Raw genomic sequence first — 21,792 nt, forward strand, 5'->3', positions numbered from 1 at the left:
CTATGATACCATAGTTCATAGTCTAGAATTAGCCCATACACTGGTGTTATTATCCGTGAATCTGGGAGATTCTTTAGTGGCATGAATTCATAATTGATCATTGTATAAAATAGTTCACAAAGTTTGGTGAGCTAAAAAAAGCAAAGCAGCTTCTGAGACATATGCAGATGTGGACATGTTTGAGGAAAACTGTTTGAAATATAAATTATAGTTAATCCTACTCTGTGGTTTGATAAAATGCTGGGAACCAAATATCTGTTTTCCGAATGTGGTGAACTAACGCAAATGTCAGAAAGCTACTGAGGGAAGAAGTGTTTTCGAGCTTCCAAGAAAAATATTACTAACTCTTATTTGGAGCTACTTGGGCAATATTCCAACAGTCAGCAGCGCACACTGGACCCCCGGGTGTTTTGTCTTGGTCTGTCCATTGTGTTAACATCCTTCCCAGGTCTGCTGTAGCTGAAGAAAGCCTTAAATTTCCTGTCTGTGCTCCTCGCAGGGGATTTATGACAACACTTAAACTAAATTGTGCCATTAATGAGATCTGTGCTTTCTTCAGAAACTTTACATATGCCACTTTCTCTTGATAAGCCCAAAGACATATCTAGAAATTATTTTTGTTTATGTAACATTCACAATTTGACGTAACTCTGAAATTGTCTTAAATGTGTGCTGTCTAATATTTTAGAATGAATTCACACATTGAACAGTAAAAGGCGATATGTATTTTCTTGATTACCTTTGAACTCTAAGATCCTCTGAAAGAAAAAAATGTTACAGTTATTCCAAATGATTCTGGGGAAAATTTCTCGTTTTCAGTTACCATATGCGGTTGGTAAATATAACATACCAACAAAATTATTCAGCAAGGATGCTGAGGGCTGATGATAAAGCTTATCATGTTACACAGTCTTCATATTAATATTTACTGAGGACCTCCATGTGCCAATTGTAGTTATCTGTAGAATGCTTGATTTTGAGGCCTAGTGTAACCTTTGCATTTTGTTAGAATAATTATCATTATTTTCACCATTATCTTTGTTATTATTTACCATGTATTGCCTGTTATGATCCCTTTATGTTTGCCAAAAATTAATTATATTGCATATTAAGAACACAAATTTACATTATGGATATTATTGGCATATGAACTGCTTACTGCAGCTATTTTGTCATTGTTTTATAACAGGCAAATAATCCTTTGATTCAGATGAGAGAGAAGAAAGAAAGAGAGAAAGAGACAGAAAGAAAGAAAGAGAGAGAGAGAAAGGAAGAAAGGAAAGGAAAAGGAAGGAAAGGAAGGGAAAGGGGGAGGGAGGAAGGAAAGAAGGAAAGAAAGAGGGAAAGAAAAAAGGGAGGGAGGGAAAGAGAGAGGGAGGGAGGAAGGAAGGAAGGAAGGAAGGAAGGAAGGAAGGAAGGAAGGAAGGAGGAAGGAAGGAAGGAAGGAGGAAGGAAGGAAGGAAGGAAGGAAGGAAGGAAAGAAAGAAGGAAAGCAGGAAGGCAGGAAGGCAGGCAGGCAGGCAATTCCAGCTCACAAAAAAATTAAAAATATATGCCATTTGACTGGCTACAGTCATTACTAGAAAGAAAAAGGAACTAATTCAAGCCAAGAACTACCTCAATCCCTGTAAAACTAATGGCAAATAACTCAGTTATTCCATTACAATGAAGACATTTGGAAAAATTAGGCACACTGGAAGAACTTGAAGCCTTCAGTTGCCCTCAGCAGAAGTCTGTAGAAACTAATTCTAATTATTTAACCACAATTATGATTGATTACAAGCCCATCATGAATGATGAATTCCTTTCAGAGTTTCATTTGGCATTATTTTGCAGTTCTCTGCTTCCCACCATGTAGGAGCAAAAATCACAAGAGAGACTGTATGGGATAGGGTGCCCAGGCTACCCATGGAATCACGAGGAAGCCCCACACACACAGCTGGAGTTCCTCTCAGTTAGGGGTCACACCCCTGAACAGCTCCCTACTCACTTTGGCAATGCCAACCAAAGTCAGTCTCAGAACTTCCTTAGTACTCTTTGCCTCAACCTAGATGCAGGTGACACCTCTTACCTCCAGAAGGCACCTAACTCATACTTTGAGGAGGATGGAGTAATCCACTATACCTTGCTACACTTCACATCCTACAACACATCATACTGCTTCACTCTTATTGCAACCCGCCGTCAGTGGTAAATGTTCTCCTGTGTGGTTGGGACTGCCCAATAGCTTCTCTCTCCCAATGTCTTGAATTTCTTCTTTCATTAACTTCTCTGTACGGGGATACAGTATTCTATACATTAAGAGCATACTTTGCATATTCCACTCCGTGTTTATTGATAAAGCATTGGTGATATTCACACTTCTAGAACAGAAATTTCACAGCTTTACTGTTAAAAACCTCAAGAATTCCTAAAAACAGGTGTGTGTTTTATTTAAAGGCCTAAATGATCCTTTTCTTGATTAAAAACTCAAAGCCTCAGACTTGCCTTTGAAATGATGAGTTGCCAGTGTGGGTAAATTAGTAACATTAGTATAGAAGGTGGTTTCCAGAGAATGGGGAAAATATTTGCCTTAAACTATGGGGAAGAGTGGTGGCATGTGAGAAATTTACGATGCTCTTTCTTAAGTTAAAAGTTTTAGTGAATGTGACAATGATATGGTAGATAATGTTCTACTCTTGGAAAAAAACAGGAGAATTCTTTATTTTACTGGAAAGATCTAATAGCCAAAGCACTTCACCTTTAATTCACACAGTTAATTCAAAGCATCAGTTGGTCATCATGCTTTAGGACACGACAGGACACATAGAAACTCCCTCCTGATCAAAAGGACCCATGGAGAACAAACTCTTCAAGCTTGCATCTTAAAAGTACAGTCAGCCCTCCATATCCATGAATTTTGCATCCATGAATTCAACCAACAATGGATTGAAAATATTTGAAAACAAAAGTCTCTCCTGAACATGTACAGACTTTTCCTTATTATTCCTTAAACCAGTGGTTCCCAACCTCTTCAGCACTAGGGACCAGTTTCATGGAAGACAATTGTCTTCCATGGAGTACAATTGTCTCCTCAGTATCTGTAGGGGATTGATTCCACGATTCCCTGCAGATACCAAAATCCACAGATACTCAAGTCCCTGATATAAAATGGCATAGTATCATTAATGTTATGTTATTAGTAATAATATAATTAATATTGTGTTAATTAACAATGTTATTAATAATATGATATTATTATTAATATTATTAGAGAGAGAGCTGCAAGGGGGTGGGGGGTGGGGGGAATGGTTTGGGATGAAACTGTTTCACCTCAGATCATTAGGCATTAGATTCTCATAAGGAGTGGGCAACCTAGATCCCTTGCATGCACAGTTCACAGTAGGGTTCCTGCTCCTATGAGAATCTAATGCCGCTGCTGATCTGAAAGGAGGTGGCCCGCCACTCACCTCCTGCTGTGCAGTCCAGTTCCTAACAGGCCACAGACCAGTGCCAGTCCACGGCCCAGGGATCGGGGACCCCTGCCCTAAACAATACAATATAATACCTATTTACATTGTATTAGGTATTACAAATAATCTAGAGATGAGTTAAAGTGTAGAGAAGGATATGCATAGGTTATATGCCAATACTATGCCATTTTATATCGGGGACTTGAGCATCTGCGGATTTTGGCATCCTCAGGGAATCGTGGAATCAATCCCCCACAGATACTGAGAAGACAACTGTACCGGACCTTAAACAAAAAGGATTAAAGGATTACCTTATGCTTAGGGGAAATTGTTTTAAACTATAATGGGAAGGCATAGCTTATATTTAGGAAAGAACTTTTTGAAATAGAGAAAGAATGTTAGTGTTTACTTAGGCTGTAGTTCATTAGTGATATCCCAACAAAACCTATGATGAGAGAGAGTACTATAGGAAAAAGCATTGGCCAGGTGCGGTGGCTCACGCCTGTAATCCCAACACTTTGGGGGGCCAAGGCGAGAGGATCACTTGAGCCCAAGAGCAGCCTGGATGACATGGCAAAACCCCATATCTACCAAAAATATACACATTAGCCAGGTGTGATGGTATGTGCCTGTAGTCCCAGCTACTAGGGAGACTGAGGTGGGAGGATCACTTGAGCCCAGGAGGTTGAGGCTGTGGTATACTGTGAGTGTGCCACTGCACTCCAGCCTGGGTGACAGAGTGAGACCCTATCTCAAAAAAAAAAAAAAAAAAAAAAAAAAGAAAGAAAAGAAAAGAAAGAAAGAAAAAAGCATTTACTTAAAAAGGATAAATAAAAAAAATGTTAAAAGAACCACATGTAAAATGGAGAGGTATATGGAGGTGGAGGAAGGTTATGATTGGGTTAAGAATGAAATTCCCCTTAATTAACCTCAGGTCTTGCTTCTGGTTGTGTCACATGAACTGCCTGGAAGAAGGAGATTGGTCTGTTAGTGATGGGAATGTAATTGTGGACAGGCAGGACAAAACTTGTTGTATACTCTCTCCTGGGTTGCTCTGTGCTACTGACAATGTCTGAGAATTCAAAGGGACACAACAGTCCTTCAGACTCTCCTTTAACAAATAAGTATCAGTGTCATATCCTGACCCAAGAAATGACCTTATAAATTTGCCACTTAACAAAATAAAACTGTTCAAATGATCAATAGGCATTTGCCATCCAGAACAGATGGTGGCTCTGCTGATAAAATTTTAAAAGCCTTCTCTGAAACTGTGGACTACAGATTAATTCACTGCCCTTTGGGAGCTGGTTTAGGCTTTAGTGCAGATGAAAACGGGAAAACTGTTCTCCCAGGCCCTATTTGTGTCATTTCTGCAACTTGCTCTGTCCCTGAAAAAAGGACCTCTTGAATCCAGCCCGCTGCACACATGATGCCAAGGGGTTCGCTGGCACGTCAGAGCCAAAGCACAGAAATGTGTCATTTAAAGACAACAGTGAGGTGGCCTGGCTTCCAGGAATCATTTTCTATGAAAAACTCAATGTAGAAATAAATGATCACAAAATGTGATATGAATAACGCAGGTTGAAGAAAGTAGCAAGTAAGAGAGTTGATAAAGACAGCTAGAGAGAAAGTATTTATACTCTTAAAAGATCTGATTTAAGATAATCCGGCTGATTTCTATAATGTGGGAAATCTTGCTAAATTAATTCAGAAACTCTAAGTTAATTACAGGGCACCCAAAATGCTTCTTTGGGAACCCCATAGTTCAATTTTTAGCAGTGATTTTATCACAGGCTATTGTGATCATTGTGAATGGTTGATTAAAATGTAAAAAGGTGGACCAAAATCAACTGTAGCAAGAGTGAGGGGTTGAGAGCCAGGAACTCAAGAATATTGAGTCCTTCCAAGGAGCTTGAGTCATAGAATGCAGGAGCCAAGGGCAAACCCCTGCTGAAACTCCCCGGCTCTTTGGCAGTGTAACAATTAAGCTTCTTAAGAGTCAGCAGAGAGCCCCAACACTGAGATAGCTCCTTCAGCACCCAATAAACCATACTTGATACGGAAATTTATAGAAGCAAACATGGAATTTTATAAGGACTGAGTAATGTATTTCAGTACATTAATACATCATTGAACTGAATCCTCTGGAAAGGAAACACAACCATTCAGTCTATTTTATCTCAAAAGCAGACTGACTCTGGGTTATAGTGCTCATATTCGATCTGTCCTTGTTATTCAGACTTCCAGGGCAGTAGTCAAGGGCAGATGTCATTTGGATAATGAAATGATGGCTGTGGAGGTATCTGCTACCTAGCAGCACCAATACACTGGCTACCAAAATATAAAAATGTCATCCTGGAAACAAGTTAGTTCAGCCTCATACAGCAGAGGGGAATAGCATATTAGCTGTAGGTCACCTCTCTTTAATTTTTAAGTGTTTTACTTGTGGGGTTTTCCTCCCCAAGAAATGGAAGCCTAATCTTCCTGTTATTTTCTGAATAAAAAAATAAAATAATTTGTATTTATTGAGCCCAGACCATGGTGGTGGTGGTTGTCAGGCATACTGGATGTCAGAAGAAAATAAATCAACTAGTGAATTTTAAATTTGATCCCCCCAAAACTCACAAAAATAATCTTTCCATCAAAGTTGGTTCCTTTCACCAGTGACAATAAAGAGATTTTAAATCCTACATTTTATTTTCCTTTTTAATTATTATTAAAAGTTAAAAAGCAGTAACAAATCATCTATCAGAAAATTGGGCGATGTAAATAGCCAAAACAATCTTGAAAAAGGACAAACTTGAAGTTCTTACATTTCCTAACTTCAAAACTTATTATAAAGCTGCAATGATCAAAATAGTGGATGCTGGCTAAAGACACATATATAGACCCACTATAATAGAATAGAATCCAGAAATAAACTCTTACATACTGGCTCAAATAATTTTTCACAAGGGTGCCAATGGGAAAAAGGCAGTGTTTTTAATAAGTGGTGTGGGGAAAATTGGATATCCACATGCAAAAAAAAAAAAAAAAATGAAGTTAGACACTTACTTAACTCCATATCCAAAAATTACTTCATAGTAGATCAAAGAACTAAATACAAAACCTAAAACTATAAACTCTTGGGAGAAAACACAGGGGGAAACCTTTGGGACACTGGAATTGGCAATGATTTCTCAGATATGACACCAAAAGCAAAGGAAACAAAATATAAGTAAGTTGGAAATATTTATGTCTCACAGGACACAAGCAGTGGAAAGGCAACCCACACAACAGTAAGAAATATTTGAAAATCATATATCTGATAAGAGATTGATATCCAGAATATATAAAGAACTCCTACAACTCAACAACAACAACACCCAATTTTTAAAATGTACAAAGACCTGATTAGCAGCGAGGCTACACAAATGGCCAATAAATATATGAAAAGATGCTCAGCATCACCAGTCATTAGGGAAATGCAAATCGAAACCACAATGAGATACCACTTTACACATTTACGGTGGCTGTATTTTTAAAAAATCAGAAAATAATAAAGGTGTGTGAGGATGTGGAGAATTGAAATCCTTGTGCGTTGCTGTGGGAATGTAAAATGGTACAGCTGCCATGGAAAACGGTATGGTGATTCCTCAAAAACTTAAACATAGCATTACCACATGATCCAGCAACTCCACCTCGGGGTATAATACCACAAAGAAGTGAAAGCAGAGATTTACAAAGATAGTTGTACACTCGTGTTTATAATAACTTTATTCACAGTAGCCAAAAGTGTTCATCAATGGGTGAATGGATAAAGAAAATATGGTATACATACATCGAAGTGCTATTTGCTCTTAAGATGAAAATTTTGACACATGCTACAACATGGTTGAATCTCAAAGACATCATGCTAAGTGAAATAAGCCAGTCACAAAAGGACAAATATTATATGATTGCACTTATGTAAGGGGTTCTTAGCATAGTGAAATTCATAGAGAAAGGAAGTAGAATGGTGGTTGCCAGGGGCTGGGAGGAAGGGGAAATGGGGATGTTGCTTAATGGGTTCAGAGTTTCAATTTGGGAAGATGAAAAAGTTCTGGAGATGGATGTTGGTGATAGTTCCACAATAGTGTGAAAGTACTTAATGCCACAGAATTACATACTTGAAAGTGGTTACAGTGGAAAATGTCATGCTGTGTATATTTTGCCATGGTAAAACATTAGGAACAAAAAAATCAGAAATAATGAATGAATGAGTTGTCAAAATATTAGATAGAAATTAAATGTCCAATAATAAGAGAACAGGAATGATTAAGCAAATTAAGATCATCCATTCAATGGGATATTTTTGTAACCATTGATGGTGGCAACATGAAAAATGCCTGTGTTACAGTATTAAATTGGGGGAAAGGGAAGATAAAATTGTCATATACAATGACTGCAACGATAAGTCTGATTCCAGAGAAAAACTAAAAAGAAATGTCAAAGTACTTTAAAAATTTATGTTAGAATGATAAGAGTATTTGCTTTTTCTCATCTATTTCCTGTTTGTTTTGGAAAGTGGATGAAATAATCTTTAATGGAAAATAAATTTATAACCAAAAATGAAAAGAAGGAACAAGAAACATTTTTAAATAATTATTATTAGATTCTCTTTTGGCTATTATCCATACAATCCAAAATACTAGATATTTTTTAGGCTTTTGCAAAGTAGTTTAAATATTGAGGATGTGAGTAATTATGGCTCCTGGAAAACCCTTCTTCAATTTTACACTTCGACAACCATTCAAAGATAGGTGCAGTGTAGTCCCAGCTACTTGGAGGCTAAGGTAGGAGGATTGCTTGAGCCCAGGAATTCAAGACCAGCTTGGGCAACATGGCAGGACCCCATCTTTGGAAATAAAAAAAAACTATATAGGCATTCAAGATTTGGGTTACCGAGCAGCGGACACATATGACAAATGCCTCTGAAGAAAAAAACTTTTCAAGGAATGTCATGCATTCATCGCTAAGCACAGACAGCTTCTTAGAAGCAGAAACCGCTTGCTCAGAAAGATGCCTATTTAGGTTAAAGCAGACTCAGCTTGGCAAATGAGCAGCCTTTACAATTGCCCTCTGAAAGAGGCAGTGGTTTCAGTGGGTTATTCTTAAAACTTAATTATGCATCCGTCTTCTTTCTCCAGCTTGTCATTAGCTCATTATCTCTCCCAAGCTCCACCTTGGCCCTCCAGGTCCCCACACCAACCACGCAGGGAAAAAGATGCAGAACAATTGGCTGTGTGGAGGGGCAGGAAGGGAAAGGAATTGGGTTCAGATGGTGATGTCTGCTCTTTAAAAGTAACGTAGAGGGCACTGAAGGTGGACAGTGTCACCAAGCACAGCTGCAGCCACATCTTGGGGAGCTATAGCTCCTCCACAGACCCCCAGCAAACCGCACGGGAGAGTCAGCTTCACAGAAAAGCGCAGGGCAGGGGGACCTTTGGAAGGTGTTCGTTGATGCACCAAGGTCACCAGATCTAGGGTTCCAAAATCTACCTGCCTTCCCTTCTGATGGGTCCTGTTACCAATTTCCTTTGAGAATCTTATCCCATCTGTCTTCCAGAGTCCTTATCCACAGCAGACATTCCCAGAAAATATTCTCATAAATTTAGTTCCATTCCAGGATGGAATGGATTCTGGTTTGAAGAAGCTTTCCAATGGTCCAGTTTGCTTCTCTTCTACCCTCTGCCATCTTGGACCGCTATGTTGTCTTTTTAATCCTAGGTGGTTCGAGATCAGATCTCTCACTGCACAGTGAAATTGCGCCAGACCACAGGTCTCATGGAGTACTGCTTGGAGGTGATTAAGGAAAATGATCCTAGTGGCTTTTTGCAGGTAAGAGTTAACTAGTTTCTGCTTCAGATTCTAAATGTCCCATAGGACATAGTCTAGGATGCTTAAGTCAGACTTCCAACAGCCTGGCTGGGCCTGGGTCTCTCAGTAACAGAACCTACCTTCACACTGCAGTGTACATGGAAGTGCCTGCTAAATAAACTCCACTGACTTCCCAGAAGTCACTGCTACCATGTACTACAAGTTTGAGAGGTGCATGGGCTTTTTTTTCTTTTTTTTTTTTTATTCTTGTGTTTAATCATGAAAACATAATTATCTGTAAGTTCTTTTAAAGTGGAGTTATTGCCTTGCCCAAGAATTCGGTCCTTATTCATTAATATCTCTTGGACGGTTTTGTCAGATGTCTAAGTGTCTAAGTTTGTAAGATGTCTACCTTCTTGACACCTTCTACTGGCCAGAAAGTCAGTGATTTCTCAAATGCAGAGATTTCTCATTCTTCAGTGTTAATTGTTTTAGTGAGATGCTATGGTGTAAGCTGGATTTTACTGAAGGTTTGATCCCAATGATAAGCAACGTTTTGTTAAGGAACATGTAGATCTCGTCCAAGTCATACTCTACTAAACTGGCCAAGAGTGACAGAGAGAGATTGAATATAAGAAATGAAAGAGCTTTCTACCAAAGAATACAGTGATAATCACATGAAGATGATGTGCTTAAATTGTGAGAAATTCCATCTGCACCCTCACTAAACTATTTTATGAAATTCATTTCCAAGTCTTGATAGGATACTCACACTTTAAATTAGAAGGGTTGAGCTACTGATTCTAATAGAAATTAACTAGTTTCCAACATATCATCCTTTAAAATTGTTGGCATTTAGTAAATCTACCATAAATAGCATGATCATATATTCAGATTTGTCTATTAAATCAGTTAACACCTTCTAATTTCTTACAGTGCCCCCTGACTCACAAAAGTATTCAGATTTGCTTGATAAATTATGAGTCACCCTAGTCCTAATGGGGTGTTCCTCACCAACTGCACTGAAGCAGTCAGGGTATGAGTTCTCAAGGCATTTTGGGAGTAACGCTCCTGGAGAGCCAAGGGGCAGTGTTGTGTTTCGAGTGTGGTGGTGTATTTCTTAGGCTGTGGTCTTTTTTATCTGATTAGATTTCTGACGCCCTCATAAGGAGAGTGCACCTGACTGAGGATCAGTGGGGTAAAGGCACACTCACTCCAAGGATGACCACGGACTTTGACTTGAGTCTGGACAACAGCCCTCTGCTGCAATCCATCCACCAGCTCGACTTCGTGCAGGTGAAAGGTATGTCCTTGCATCGCCCAAATCAGAGAGCAACATCCTGAGTGGATGCTGGTGCTTGAAGCAGGATCAGTACCCCTTTGGCTAATGTTACAAGAATCTGGAGTGGCTCCTAACTTATGTAATGAAAATGTCTCTTTATAAATGTGTGACCTACCTTTCAGCAAGCTGGATAAATTCAGATCAATTCAATGCTTGCCTCTTTGAGAGTCTTAGAGATTTCAAGTGTTCAGCACCAGAGAACAGCTGACATGAAAAGAGGAAGGCAGAGAGAGAAAGAGATCATCACGATACATAAATAAAATCTTGGTACAGAAAGGAATCCAGAAATATTGATATAAATCAGAGGAGTCCAGAATTGAAGTGACTGCTTCCACATGGATGAGATAGTAAGCAAATGGTTGAGCATGGATCAGTGGGAATTTGAGAGGATCACAGTTAGCCTGCCAATACTGGCAGAAAAATGCAAGCCTGGAAGGAAAATGGAAATTTGATATAAACTTTAAAATTAGATTATATGATTAAGGGATATGGCAAGATCTCTTTGAGATTTTGGGTGGGAGCTGAAAATATTTTAAGGTAAACAACTCTTTCAAAGAAAAATAACAAATCAAGCCAACCATGCAACAGCATTTTTATGGCAGTGTAAGTAATACCCATTTGAAAAATATTTCTTTTTAACTTTTTGTTTTGAAATACACAAGAAGTTACAAAAATAGTAAGAAGTTTTATTCACCCTCTACCCAGCTTCCGTTGATGGTTACATCTTGTAGCTATAACATAATATCAAAGCCAGGAAGTTGAGACTGAAAAGTGTGTGTGTATAGTTCTATGCCATCTTATCCTATGTACAGATTCATATAATCACCACTGCATCGGGATACAGAACTATTTCATCACCACAAAGATCTCCCTCCTGTCACACCTTGAAAGTCATACCCCTCCCCTCCACCACCTCTAATCTCTGGAAACTCCTAATCTTTTCTCCATCTCTATAGTTTTGTCATTTGCTGATTTTTTAAATTGAAATTGATTTGCTCTTTGCAACTCCTGATTTAAGCATCCACATAGTAAATGACTCTTAGCATTCAGTGCTTTAAAAGTTCTATTTCTTAAGAAAAATATACCTGCATCCTTTTATCAAAGAGAGATTATATAAATCAGTAAGTTTTAGGGCTGTCTACTTAGGGTCCACATCAGGCAGTTAAATGTGTTCCTGTACTTGGTACGTGTACGTCTCTCAGCCTTTTAATGGATTTTTGCTCTCTTTTATTTTGAACTTTCTCCTTTTTTGGGGTTTAATATGTATTGCTTTGGGAAGATGCCTTCATAAATTTTTGAAGTAGTGCATAGATTGGAAATAAGTATGCTTTGTTACAGTAAGAAAAATGTTTAACATTTATTGAGTGCTAACCAAACCAGACATTCTCCGAAGTGTTTTACGTATAGCTCATTTTATTCTCGTAACCCTAGTAGACAGTTGAAGAAACTGGGGCACAGGAAGACTGGGTTACCTGTCTGAGCTCACACAGCTGGTGAGTGGCAAGGCCAGGATTCAAAGTCAGGGGAGCATGGGTAGAGAACCAGCTCCTACAACTTCTAGTTTGTGCTGTAAAGCTGGCGCCACACTGAGCAGCTTCTTCAAGGAATAAGTGAATTCATCTCTTAATATTAACAAATCTACATTTTTGTTGCAGCAATTCTTTCTTGCTGTTTAAAAAAATATATTTTTAATACCAATGTGGTAGCCTGTAAAATAAACCCATCCTTAATAAAATATAGAGCCCAGATAAATCCCCCTGGATCAGCCTCTCTGTTCTCAATTCTTTCAGTGAGATAAAAATCACTGAAAGGTATGTCACAAGTAGCTTGGAGGAAAAAATATGTCACAAAAGAGCAATAGAAAGACTTTTGGTGGTAGAGGAAAAAATGAGCTAACCCAATTAGCCTTGGTGAGGGGGCAGGAGGAGGGGGCAGTTAGAGGGTAAAAGCCTCAGGGCTTTGAAATGCTTTAATCAGCTGTCAAAACTCTCTCCTCCCCCATTCATTGCCCTCCTGAGTCATGTCCATCTGCCCACGGTGGAGTCCAGGCCAGTTGGCAGGATGGTAAAGATTGAGCTGGAGTGAACAGGCCCTTCACAGGGTATGGGAACTGCGAGTTCATGCTCTCTGCATCACAGACCACATTTCTAAAGCACTGTCACTTGGCCACTTAGGACTGCACACAAAAGTAAGAGGGACAAGGCTGTTTGTCCAGTCTGTTCAAGTCTGCACACACAGCAGAGAATACCAAGTACTCTCAGGGCCAAAACACGGAACACCCTCCCAGCACAAATCCATCTGAAACCACACAACAACCAGAACAATGATTCATGAAGTTAACCTAACAGGCCATTTGGTATAATTCTGGATTATAGTCTTCCATTTTCATTTTCTTTTTAACACTTTGTCTAATTTAATTTACTTCTGATTATTATCACTCTGCCTGGTTAATTTATATGCTTTGCTTTGTGCTCATTGAGTTTAACTAATTCAGTGAGAGCCTAGTCTTCTTTAGAAGCTGAATAATTTTCATCTGTCAGATGCTTGTGATGGAAAAAAAAGCCAAAGGTCATGACACAATAGAACTTGATTGGCTGGAGTTCAGACTTCTATTGGCCTCTGTAATATCTGTTAATATATACACAACTCTTCCTGTTGTGGTGTTAATCTTTTCATTTTTTAAAGATATTCTTAGTCAGTGTAATAAACTGCACTTTCACAACTTGTCAGTAAAAAATATGTCAAGAAACTGCACCTCAAAGACCGTAGCATTTGGAGTCGTGTTAAAGTAATCTGTCCTTTGTGAAACTAACAATACGTGTAATTCAATATGTATTTTCTAATTGTACTAAGTTGATTACAGGAGGAAGTTAAAATATTTTCAAATTCACTTAAAGTATGCATTTAAAGATCTGACTCAAAATGATAACTAAAATATCTGTTTACTTCTTGACTCAGAATTTTATCAAACATCTCTGGTTTCAAAAGCTCGTCATAGATGCCATTGTTGTTGCCATTGTTGTTGTTGATACCAAAGAAAGTAGGTTTACAGTTGGCTTTTACATATTTACATTCAGACCAGCTGCTATTCAGCAAGAATGCACTATCTAAAGTTTTACTCTCTTGTTAGCTAAGGATTTAACTGGCCCATTCTGATTCCACACCACCCTCAAGCAATGGAGATCTATTTGGTACCTTTTTTCAAATATCCCTAAATTGTAATGGCACATTTTCTGGTTTTGTTTTGATTAGAAAATCATCTTACCCTCCTTCCAGAATACTGGAAGTGGCGTTTGATCTTTTAGACTTTTCTTTTATAGAAAACAACATATTAAGCTTTGTCTTCTATTTTTATTAGAGAATAATTTAAAAAACATTTTCCACTTAATTCTAAGGTTGTATAATCAGCTCTTTTCCAGGTTATAGGAAGGAAATTTTAAGTCTCTTCCTATTCAGCCAAGGGCTTTACTGTTTGGTTGGGAATAGATTTCAGATACCTACTTCCTCCCCCAATAAATATTAACCCAAAATTGTCTAAGTACACAAAGAATCCCAAAATTCATGAGTCATGGTACTGAAATGAAATGCCAGTTTGTTCATTCTGAACCAGGATGAAACAATGACCTAACAGTTCACCAAGCCTTTTTAGCACATAGACCACTGGCTGTTAATCCCTTTAAGTGTCTCTACTCACATAAGGGTGTATTTTTTTTTTTTTTTTTTTGACGGAGTCTCGCTCTGTCACCCAGGCTGGAGTGCAGTGGCCAGATCTCAGCTCACTGCAAGCTCCGCCTCCCGGGTTTATGCCATTCTCCTGCCTCAGCCTCCCGAGTAGCTGGGACTACAGGCGCCCGCCACCTCGCCCGGCTAGTTTTTTGTATTTTTTAGTAGAGACGAGGTTTCACCGTGTTAGCCAGGATGGTCTCGATCTCCTGACCTCGTGATCCGCCCGTCTCGGCCTCCCAAAGTGCTGGGATTACAGGCTTGAGCCACCGCGCCCGGCCTTGTTTATTTATTTTTTATTTATTTATTTATTTATTTATTTATTTATTTTTATTTTTATTTTTTTTTGAGATGGAGTCTCGCTCTGTCGCCCAGGCTGGAGTGCAGTGACCGGATCTCGGCTCACCGCAAGCTCCGCCTCCCGGGTTCACGCCATTCTCCTGCCTCAGCCTCCCGAGCAGCTGGGACTACAGGTGCTCACCACCACGCCCGGCTAGTTTTTTGTATTTTTTAGTAGAGACGGGGTTTCACCGTGTTAGCCAGGATGGTCTGGATCTCCTGACCTCGTGATCCACCCGTCTCGGCCTCCCAAAGTGCTGGGATTACAGGCTTGAGCCACCGCACCCGACCGGGTGTATTTATTTTTATTGACACAAGTTGAATATAAGCCCTGAGTATGCACCAAGGTCATGGGCAAGGACAGTGTGATCTGAATAGAGTCTCCTATAAATCATAGGGGGAAAGCTGCCAGAGGGTTAGCAGGGAAGGAATGAGCAGACACGCTTGCAGGTAATCTGTTTATGCTGATAGCCTGAAATGCGTGGACTCAAAACATGCGGTCAGGGTTATCTTTAACAGTGTCCGGATAATAGCTTTCCAGAAACAGCTTGTAGTTGTTCTAAAGTCTAACTTTTCTCAGATGCCATTTGTATTGTTCAGCCACGTAAAGGGGAATGACAGTCTACAAATGAGCCTTCAGAGAAGATAACGCAGTAAAATTGCATTCTCAACCACCATAGTTGTGAAGGTAGAATCTTTATTTGGGGAATCTTTATTGTTCACATTATAGGAAACAGAAAGAAACTTTGGGAATTAGTCGTGGAGACTTTCCTCCAGTACACTATTTCTAGACACCAGACTGGAGAGGGGCAGTATGATGCAGTGCTAAGCACACAGCCTCCAGAGCCAGGCTGCTTGGTTTCAGGTGCCAGTCCTGCCACTTACTAGCTATAAAACCTTACTGTGCTTCCATTTCCTCAGCTGCACAATAAAGATAGTAGCAATATCTTCTTTATAGGATTGTTGTGAAAATTAAATGAGTGAATACCTGTAAACCTCTCACCACACTCTCTAGCATTCAGTAAAGTGCTTGAAAGCATCCCTGATGATTAGTGTTCCCTGTTGAGGTCGGGAGCCCAGCTTCTCTTCTCACTTCTCCCCGCCACACTCCTGTGTACTTTCACAGAGGAATTCTGGATGGTTGTGAGTGATCACAATCTGAAGGATTCGTGAAAAAAAATTAAACAAAACGTGAGATAGAATTTGAAATAGAGTGGCCTTAAAAAGGGAAGACATTTGAAAACATTGGTATAAGAAGATGATGCTGGAAAATTTAATTTTGAACCACAGCTCTGCCAGACCTCTTCAAGGAAGTTAGTAAGAATAGCTGCCCCCTTGTATTTTAAGAGGAGAATTTTTAGCCTAAAGCTTGATTTTACAGGCTAAAAGAAGGATAAATGCTAGAACCCTGATCAGGACAGGAGAAATTCATTCTTAAGGAAAGAACAACAGCTGCCCCAGAATGATCATGAAAGTGTAAAAATCAAGATAGCTAGGAAAGCCCCAATAACAGGAGTTTCAGTAAAATACAATGCTCTTCCTTAGATTTTAGTGCAGAAACTGTAACGCTATCCTTTTCCGAATCATAAAAGATAGATTAATTGGAAAGTACTTTGGATTTCTAGTAGACCATTTATTTTGTGCCTAATGAAGTTAAATAGGATAACATAACACCCACTATAAAATATATTTTTCTAGAATGTCAGCCTGAGTCTCTGCTAATGAGGCTGTAATTTTAGCACATTTACCTTTTATGTACCGCATCACTGGGGGTAAATAAGGAAAAGGGAAAACTAATTCTCAGCACATGGAGGAATAAATTTAGACAGATGCAAATATCTCTGGGTTAGTTCTGTGTTTTTTTTTTCCTCTCCACTCCCTTTGCCTTTTTGTCCATTTGCTAATTTGTCTAAATCTGGGACAATATCAAGATCTGAAGATTATTGAGTCTAGCCTTTTTTTATATCCTTTTGGTCTTTTAAACTGTATCCACCAAGGACTTATAAATTAAGTTCTGATGTTTTAATTACACATGACATCATGTATTTCAGTTACTCTTTTAATTATACCTATGGCTACACAGGTACATTTGAGTTTCTTATCAGAGACGTTGTAAGCATTTGCATGATTTAAGTTGAAACCATCTGTGATCTTATTCTTTGATTTTTGTAATTGATGAAATGTAGACTTGCCTGAAACATGAACAAAGGGAAAAAGAAAGACTAATATGGAGCTAATGAAATAAGAGCATAAGGAATTGTTTCATGGTGGGCACTAACTAATAAGGACAGTTAAGAATAAATACCCCCCAGGGGGAATCATTCATGTCTCCATAAGCCCTTTGAAGAATGGTTTCCCTAAACCTGTTACATTTTTCTTCCATAGTAACTATGTTAAAAATGCATTTTAATAAAGGAAACAAATTTTAAATAAAAAGGAAAGTCCCTAGTAGTTAAAACGACCTAAAATTAATCCTGTAGTTACAACTCCTGGGTGATGCCTATTTATATTTAGATACTCTCATTAAAAGGAGTTACATCTTCTGTGTCCATCTCTTTCCAACCAGTCCTGTAGTTTATTTAGTGAGCAAGACAATGAATTTACTTCCTTTCCTCCAAATCTGGATTTCTGGGGCTTCTAAGCCTGCAGTAGCTGTAGCTCTTTGATGAGATTTCACCCAAATCCTGTGCCATTGAAACTTAAAACATGATTTCTTCTCCTAAACCGATTGCCTGCAGTTTTAACAGGCACGAATTTTGATTTAGCTATGTTTAATTTAGTAGCTCAGACATGATTTTATTGTAATGCCTACAGTCTTTTCTTAAGTATAAGACAACTGATCAGCTTCACCTTTGCATTTCATATGTTACAGTCACTGCTTTTGTTTTCTAGGTTATCTACCATAGAACCTGTTTTCTAAACTGCTGTAAAATTAAACACTGTTTTGGTTGGGATGACTGACAAGACATAGATTTAATTCAGTGCACAAGACACAGAGTCCAATTTTGATACAGCATACCAGGTGTTCCATGATGAACATTTGTTCATCTAAATGTCCCTGGATATGGTCCAAGCTGTTCTCTCCTGTTATTAAAGTGCTAACATAATAACAATAATAAATCAATGTTTTGGTGCTGAAAAAAAAATTTTAAACAGTTAGTAAAAACATGGCTCCCAGCCAGGCGCAGTGGCTCACGCCTGTAATCCCAGCACTTTGGGAGGCTGAGGCGGGTGGATCACGAGGTCAGGAGATTGAGACCACGAGGTCAGGAGATTGAGGCTAACACAGTGAAACCCTGTCTCTACTAAAAATACACACACACACACACACACCACACACACACACACAAAAACATTTGCCAGGCATGGTGGCGGGCGCCTGTAGTCCCAGCTACCCAGGAGGCTGAGACAGGAGAATGGTGTGAACCCAGGAGGCGGAGCTTACAGTGAGCTGAGATCTCGCCACTGTCCTCCAGCCTGGGCAATAGAGCAAGACTCTGTCTCAAAATAAATAAAAAAATAAAATAAAATAAATAAAAATAAAAATAAACCATGGTTCCCAACTGCATATATTAAGTTTATATATGAAGAACTGGGATTATTCAGTAACTAATATTTCTATGTGTGTCTGAAGGCTCAACTAATTTGCAGTTTTAAGTACTAGAAAAGAGTCACAGTATAACATGTGGAGGGGGCTGTTATGACTCGTAACAGCATGACAGACTCTCACGCAGCTGCAAAGGCATCTTGAGCCTCCTCGTCATGCCCCAGGCCCCTAGTCCACATACCAGGTCCACAAAGGGCGTACTATACCTGCAAATGAGTCGACTTGACCTAGTGCTGTTTTTGAGGTATAGCTACCTTGAGATAATGACGTCAGGTTCCTCAGAAGTTTTGAAATGGAGAGATCACTGTGATCTCTCTGGGAACCAAATTTTCAAAAATCCACTGTTGTAGCTACTTTTGTGCACAAGAGCTAGAGTAGAATCACTGGTTTTAAAAAAATGATAGAATATTGGAAATGTAGTGGTTTCAGAGCTGTTTCTCAGAATAGGCAGTCTCTGGTTTATTAACTTGGGTTTGAATCTCAGAATAAGTTTTATGATAAAATAATTAGCACAGCTTCAGGCACATTATGAGTTAAATAGGTTTTAGTGAGTTGGACTGGAAACCCAGCCTCCATGTAAACATTTCCTTTAGCGATAATGTCTTCAGTGCTCAAGGGGATGAGAACAGAGCAGTTCTGTGAATCGGCCTGTCTCCCCTCCAACAGCCACAATGAAGGTGGGAAGGGCCACTGTGCGCTTAAGAAATGACCTAACCGCAAATCAGGAGCCAGTCTGACTCCTGGGGACTCTGTGAAGGATCCTGTTCAGCTCCCTCGTGCACCCCAGGCTGGCTACTTCTAACCATGTGTTTATCAGGGGGATGTTTGTCATTCTAAGATACTGGAATATCTGCAGCTTAACAGAAGCCAGTTATACTAATTTCTGTTTAGCTTCCTCTCCAGTCCCAGCAACCCCTATCCTACAGCTGGAGGAATGTTGTACCCACAACAACAGCGCTACATTGTCCTGGAAACAGCCACCCCTGTCCACGGTGCCTGCCGATGGATACATTCTGGAGCTGGATGATGGCAACGGTGGTCAGTTCCGGGTCAGTAGAGAGCCCACTACGTACTTGTTAACCCAAACCAGTGACTCTGTCAGAGGACCTGCCAGGGAGTCTCAGGCTTCCCTGTCTCTCGCGGGGACAGGCCATACCTGAAGCCTGCTTTCTCCCTCTACCATGAAGGTGGATGGAGCAGTCTCTGAAACTGCCCTACCCTTCTTAAGAGACAGGACATGCAGTACTGGAGTCAGACTGCCTGCATTCAAGTTGGTCTCCTCCACGCTAGCTACGTGGACAATGCCTAATTATCACCGCTTTGAGTCTTCAGGTCCTCATTTATTAATGAGAGGGATGATAACAATAGCGTGAATCTCATGCCTTGTTGCTAAGAGTCCATTAGATAATTCATACAAAATTCCTAGCAGGCTGCCTAGAACATGGCAAGCGTGCATTATTAGCTATTATTATTACCATCATTGCTTATTGCTAATAATATAATTAACCATGGTCCAAGGTTTATTTCTACAATCCACAGCTTCTAATGTCTTTGATTGGCATTCCTCTTAATTGACATGATCTCCTGTTACAGCTTCTCTATTCTAAGAAGCCTTTCTAGCAAAGGTTTTCCCAGTTCTATAGTTTTATTCTGGGCCTTTCACCAGATAGAACTGGTACCAGAAGATCGCTACCTTCCCAAGGCAAGGGAGCCCTATCCCCATTGAGAAGCTCATGCTGCCCTCTGAAGGCAGGACAGAATGGCCTCCTGGTAAGACACGGCTGTGGTACCTCCAGGTTGATGATTCATGTGCCACCACCTGTTGGCATGTGTCTGCTTCTCTCTCATACAGAGCTTCATTCTCATGCATCCTTTCCCTGCCACCCTACTTTCCATCCTCTCCACCCTCGTCTTGCCTGGAAGTTCTGATGCTTGGAGCTTCCCAAGGGAGCAGCCCTTCTGGGGACTGAGGCCAGTTCCTGCACTGAAGAAGGGGAGACCCCTATCTAAAAAAACCTCAGGCCCGTGAGGATGAGGCTTTCTTCTGGTCACCAATGGCCAAACCTGGGCCACTAGCTTTCAAGAGTAAAGCCTCTCAAGGGCCCCTTTTCCTGGATGTGTTTTTGATCCCCACTAGGTTTAAGTACTTGAGAGCAGGGACCGTGTCTTCTACAATTCTCAAGGACAAAGGTTTTCTCTTTTGATAGAGAAGCCTTATTTACATATATGTTGATTTATTGGCATGATAAAATCTAATTTCTTTCTTTCCAAGATAAGGGCCTCAGGTTCCATTTCATGTCTTTTGCAGTGTGTGTTGTATGTGTGTAAAATCCTGTCTATTTGTCAGTTTCTCATTCCTGACTTTGCCTTTTCAGTTCCTGTGTCATTTTCAGGGCGTTTCTTTGCCATTTATTATCTTTTTTTTTTTTCTCCTGGGAAAGTAACTCTCCTGGTTTTCCCAATTCTTTAAATAAATTAATTCTCTTATTTTGTCTTGACTTTTTCTTCACTCAAAGTGCGGTCCTCCCCCAGCAGCATTGCTTTCACCTGGGAACTTGTTAAAAATGCAAAATCCCAGACACCTACTGGATCAGCAACTGCATTTTTACAAGATCCTCAGGTGATTCATATGCACGTAAAGTTTGAGATGCACGGAATGAGAGGGCATAATATTCTGATTTTTGTTATTCCAGCAGGAGTAATGAATTGATGGGCGATCCAAGACCCCGGTCTTCTTAGTATCCTACCAGAGAGTTGCCATTTTAAGGCTGTGCTTTGAATGCAAATTATTTTTATTCATTACATCAGCATAATTTTGCAGTGTGTACAGCTGAAGAGGGAGGCAAATGCCTAACCTATGCTAAAGACACGTTATGCTAGGATTTATTTTAAGCCTTTGAAATGTCATTCTTCCTCCTTTCCCTGTTTCCTCCCCCTTCCCTCTGTACTGTGATGAAAATCTGTCCCCCTGTGGCTTGGAGTGTAATCTTTGTGACAGTTCTGAAGTCATCAGAGGAGTTCTAAACATAGGGTAGAGACCACCTTCCTGTTTTCATGGTTTCAAACATGTTTTTTACAAACCATACAGATGGATAAGGAGCTCAGTAGGGGTCATATACTGTATCAATGCCAAGTTAATAAGTGTAATCTGAACTATAAACTCTCAGTTTTATTTTTTTTAAGCCCAAGCTGCTAATAACTACCATTCTTTAGCTGCCTGGCCCATGCTAAATAGAAGGCATGATGCTAATCTGCATATACAACATTAAGTAATCCTCACACCAACCTCATAAGGTGGATATTATTATCTCATTTTACAGATTAGGAAACTGAGGCTAAAAGGATAAATTAAATGGCCCAATATCTCACAGGATTCAAATCCAGATTAGAATGACACCAGAGCTCTTGTTCCTAACCACTGAGCGACACTGCCTCCTTCGCCCCTCCAAAGGGTGCAGGCTAAGTGCTGTCCTGTTCTTTGCTGACTCTCA

The 21,792-nt window shown here is 39.7% G+C and overlaps 1 protein-coding gene across 8 annotated transcripts in view; it reads left to right on the top strand.

The window, feature by feature from the left end:
• The window catches only part of TRIM9 (tripartite motif containing 9), a 120,151-nt gene that overhangs the window by 74,827 nt on the left and 23,532 nt on the right, over positions 1 to 21,792 (top strand). For 7 of the 8 annotated variants that reach the window (XR_004431625.1, XR_004431626.1, XR_004431627.1 and 4 more), the window contains exons 4-6: positions 9,201 to 9,311; positions 10,440 to 10,593; positions 19,193 to 19,350. Coding sequence is in view for 5 of the 8 variants with exons in the window: in XM_033188063.1 (XP_033043954.1) it covers positions 9,201 to 9,311; positions 10,440 to 10,593; positions 19,193 to 19,350 (423 nt within the window). In the remaining 3 variants the exon portion in view is untranslated. The remainder of the gene's footprint in view (positions 1 to 9,200; positions 9,312 to 10,439; positions 10,594 to 19,192; positions 19,351 to 21,792) is intronic. The other variant, XM_033188058.1, reaches the window with a different exon arrangement.

This window comes from Trachypithecus francoisi, unplaced genomic scaffold, assembly GCF_009764315.1.
Source record: "Trachypithecus francoisi isolate TF-2019V2 unplaced genomic scaffold, Tfra_2.0 Lachesis_group3, whole genome shotgun sequence".
Lineage (NCBI taxonomy): Eukaryota > Metazoa > Chordata > Mammalia > Primates > Cercopithecidae > Trachypithecus > Trachypithecus francoisi.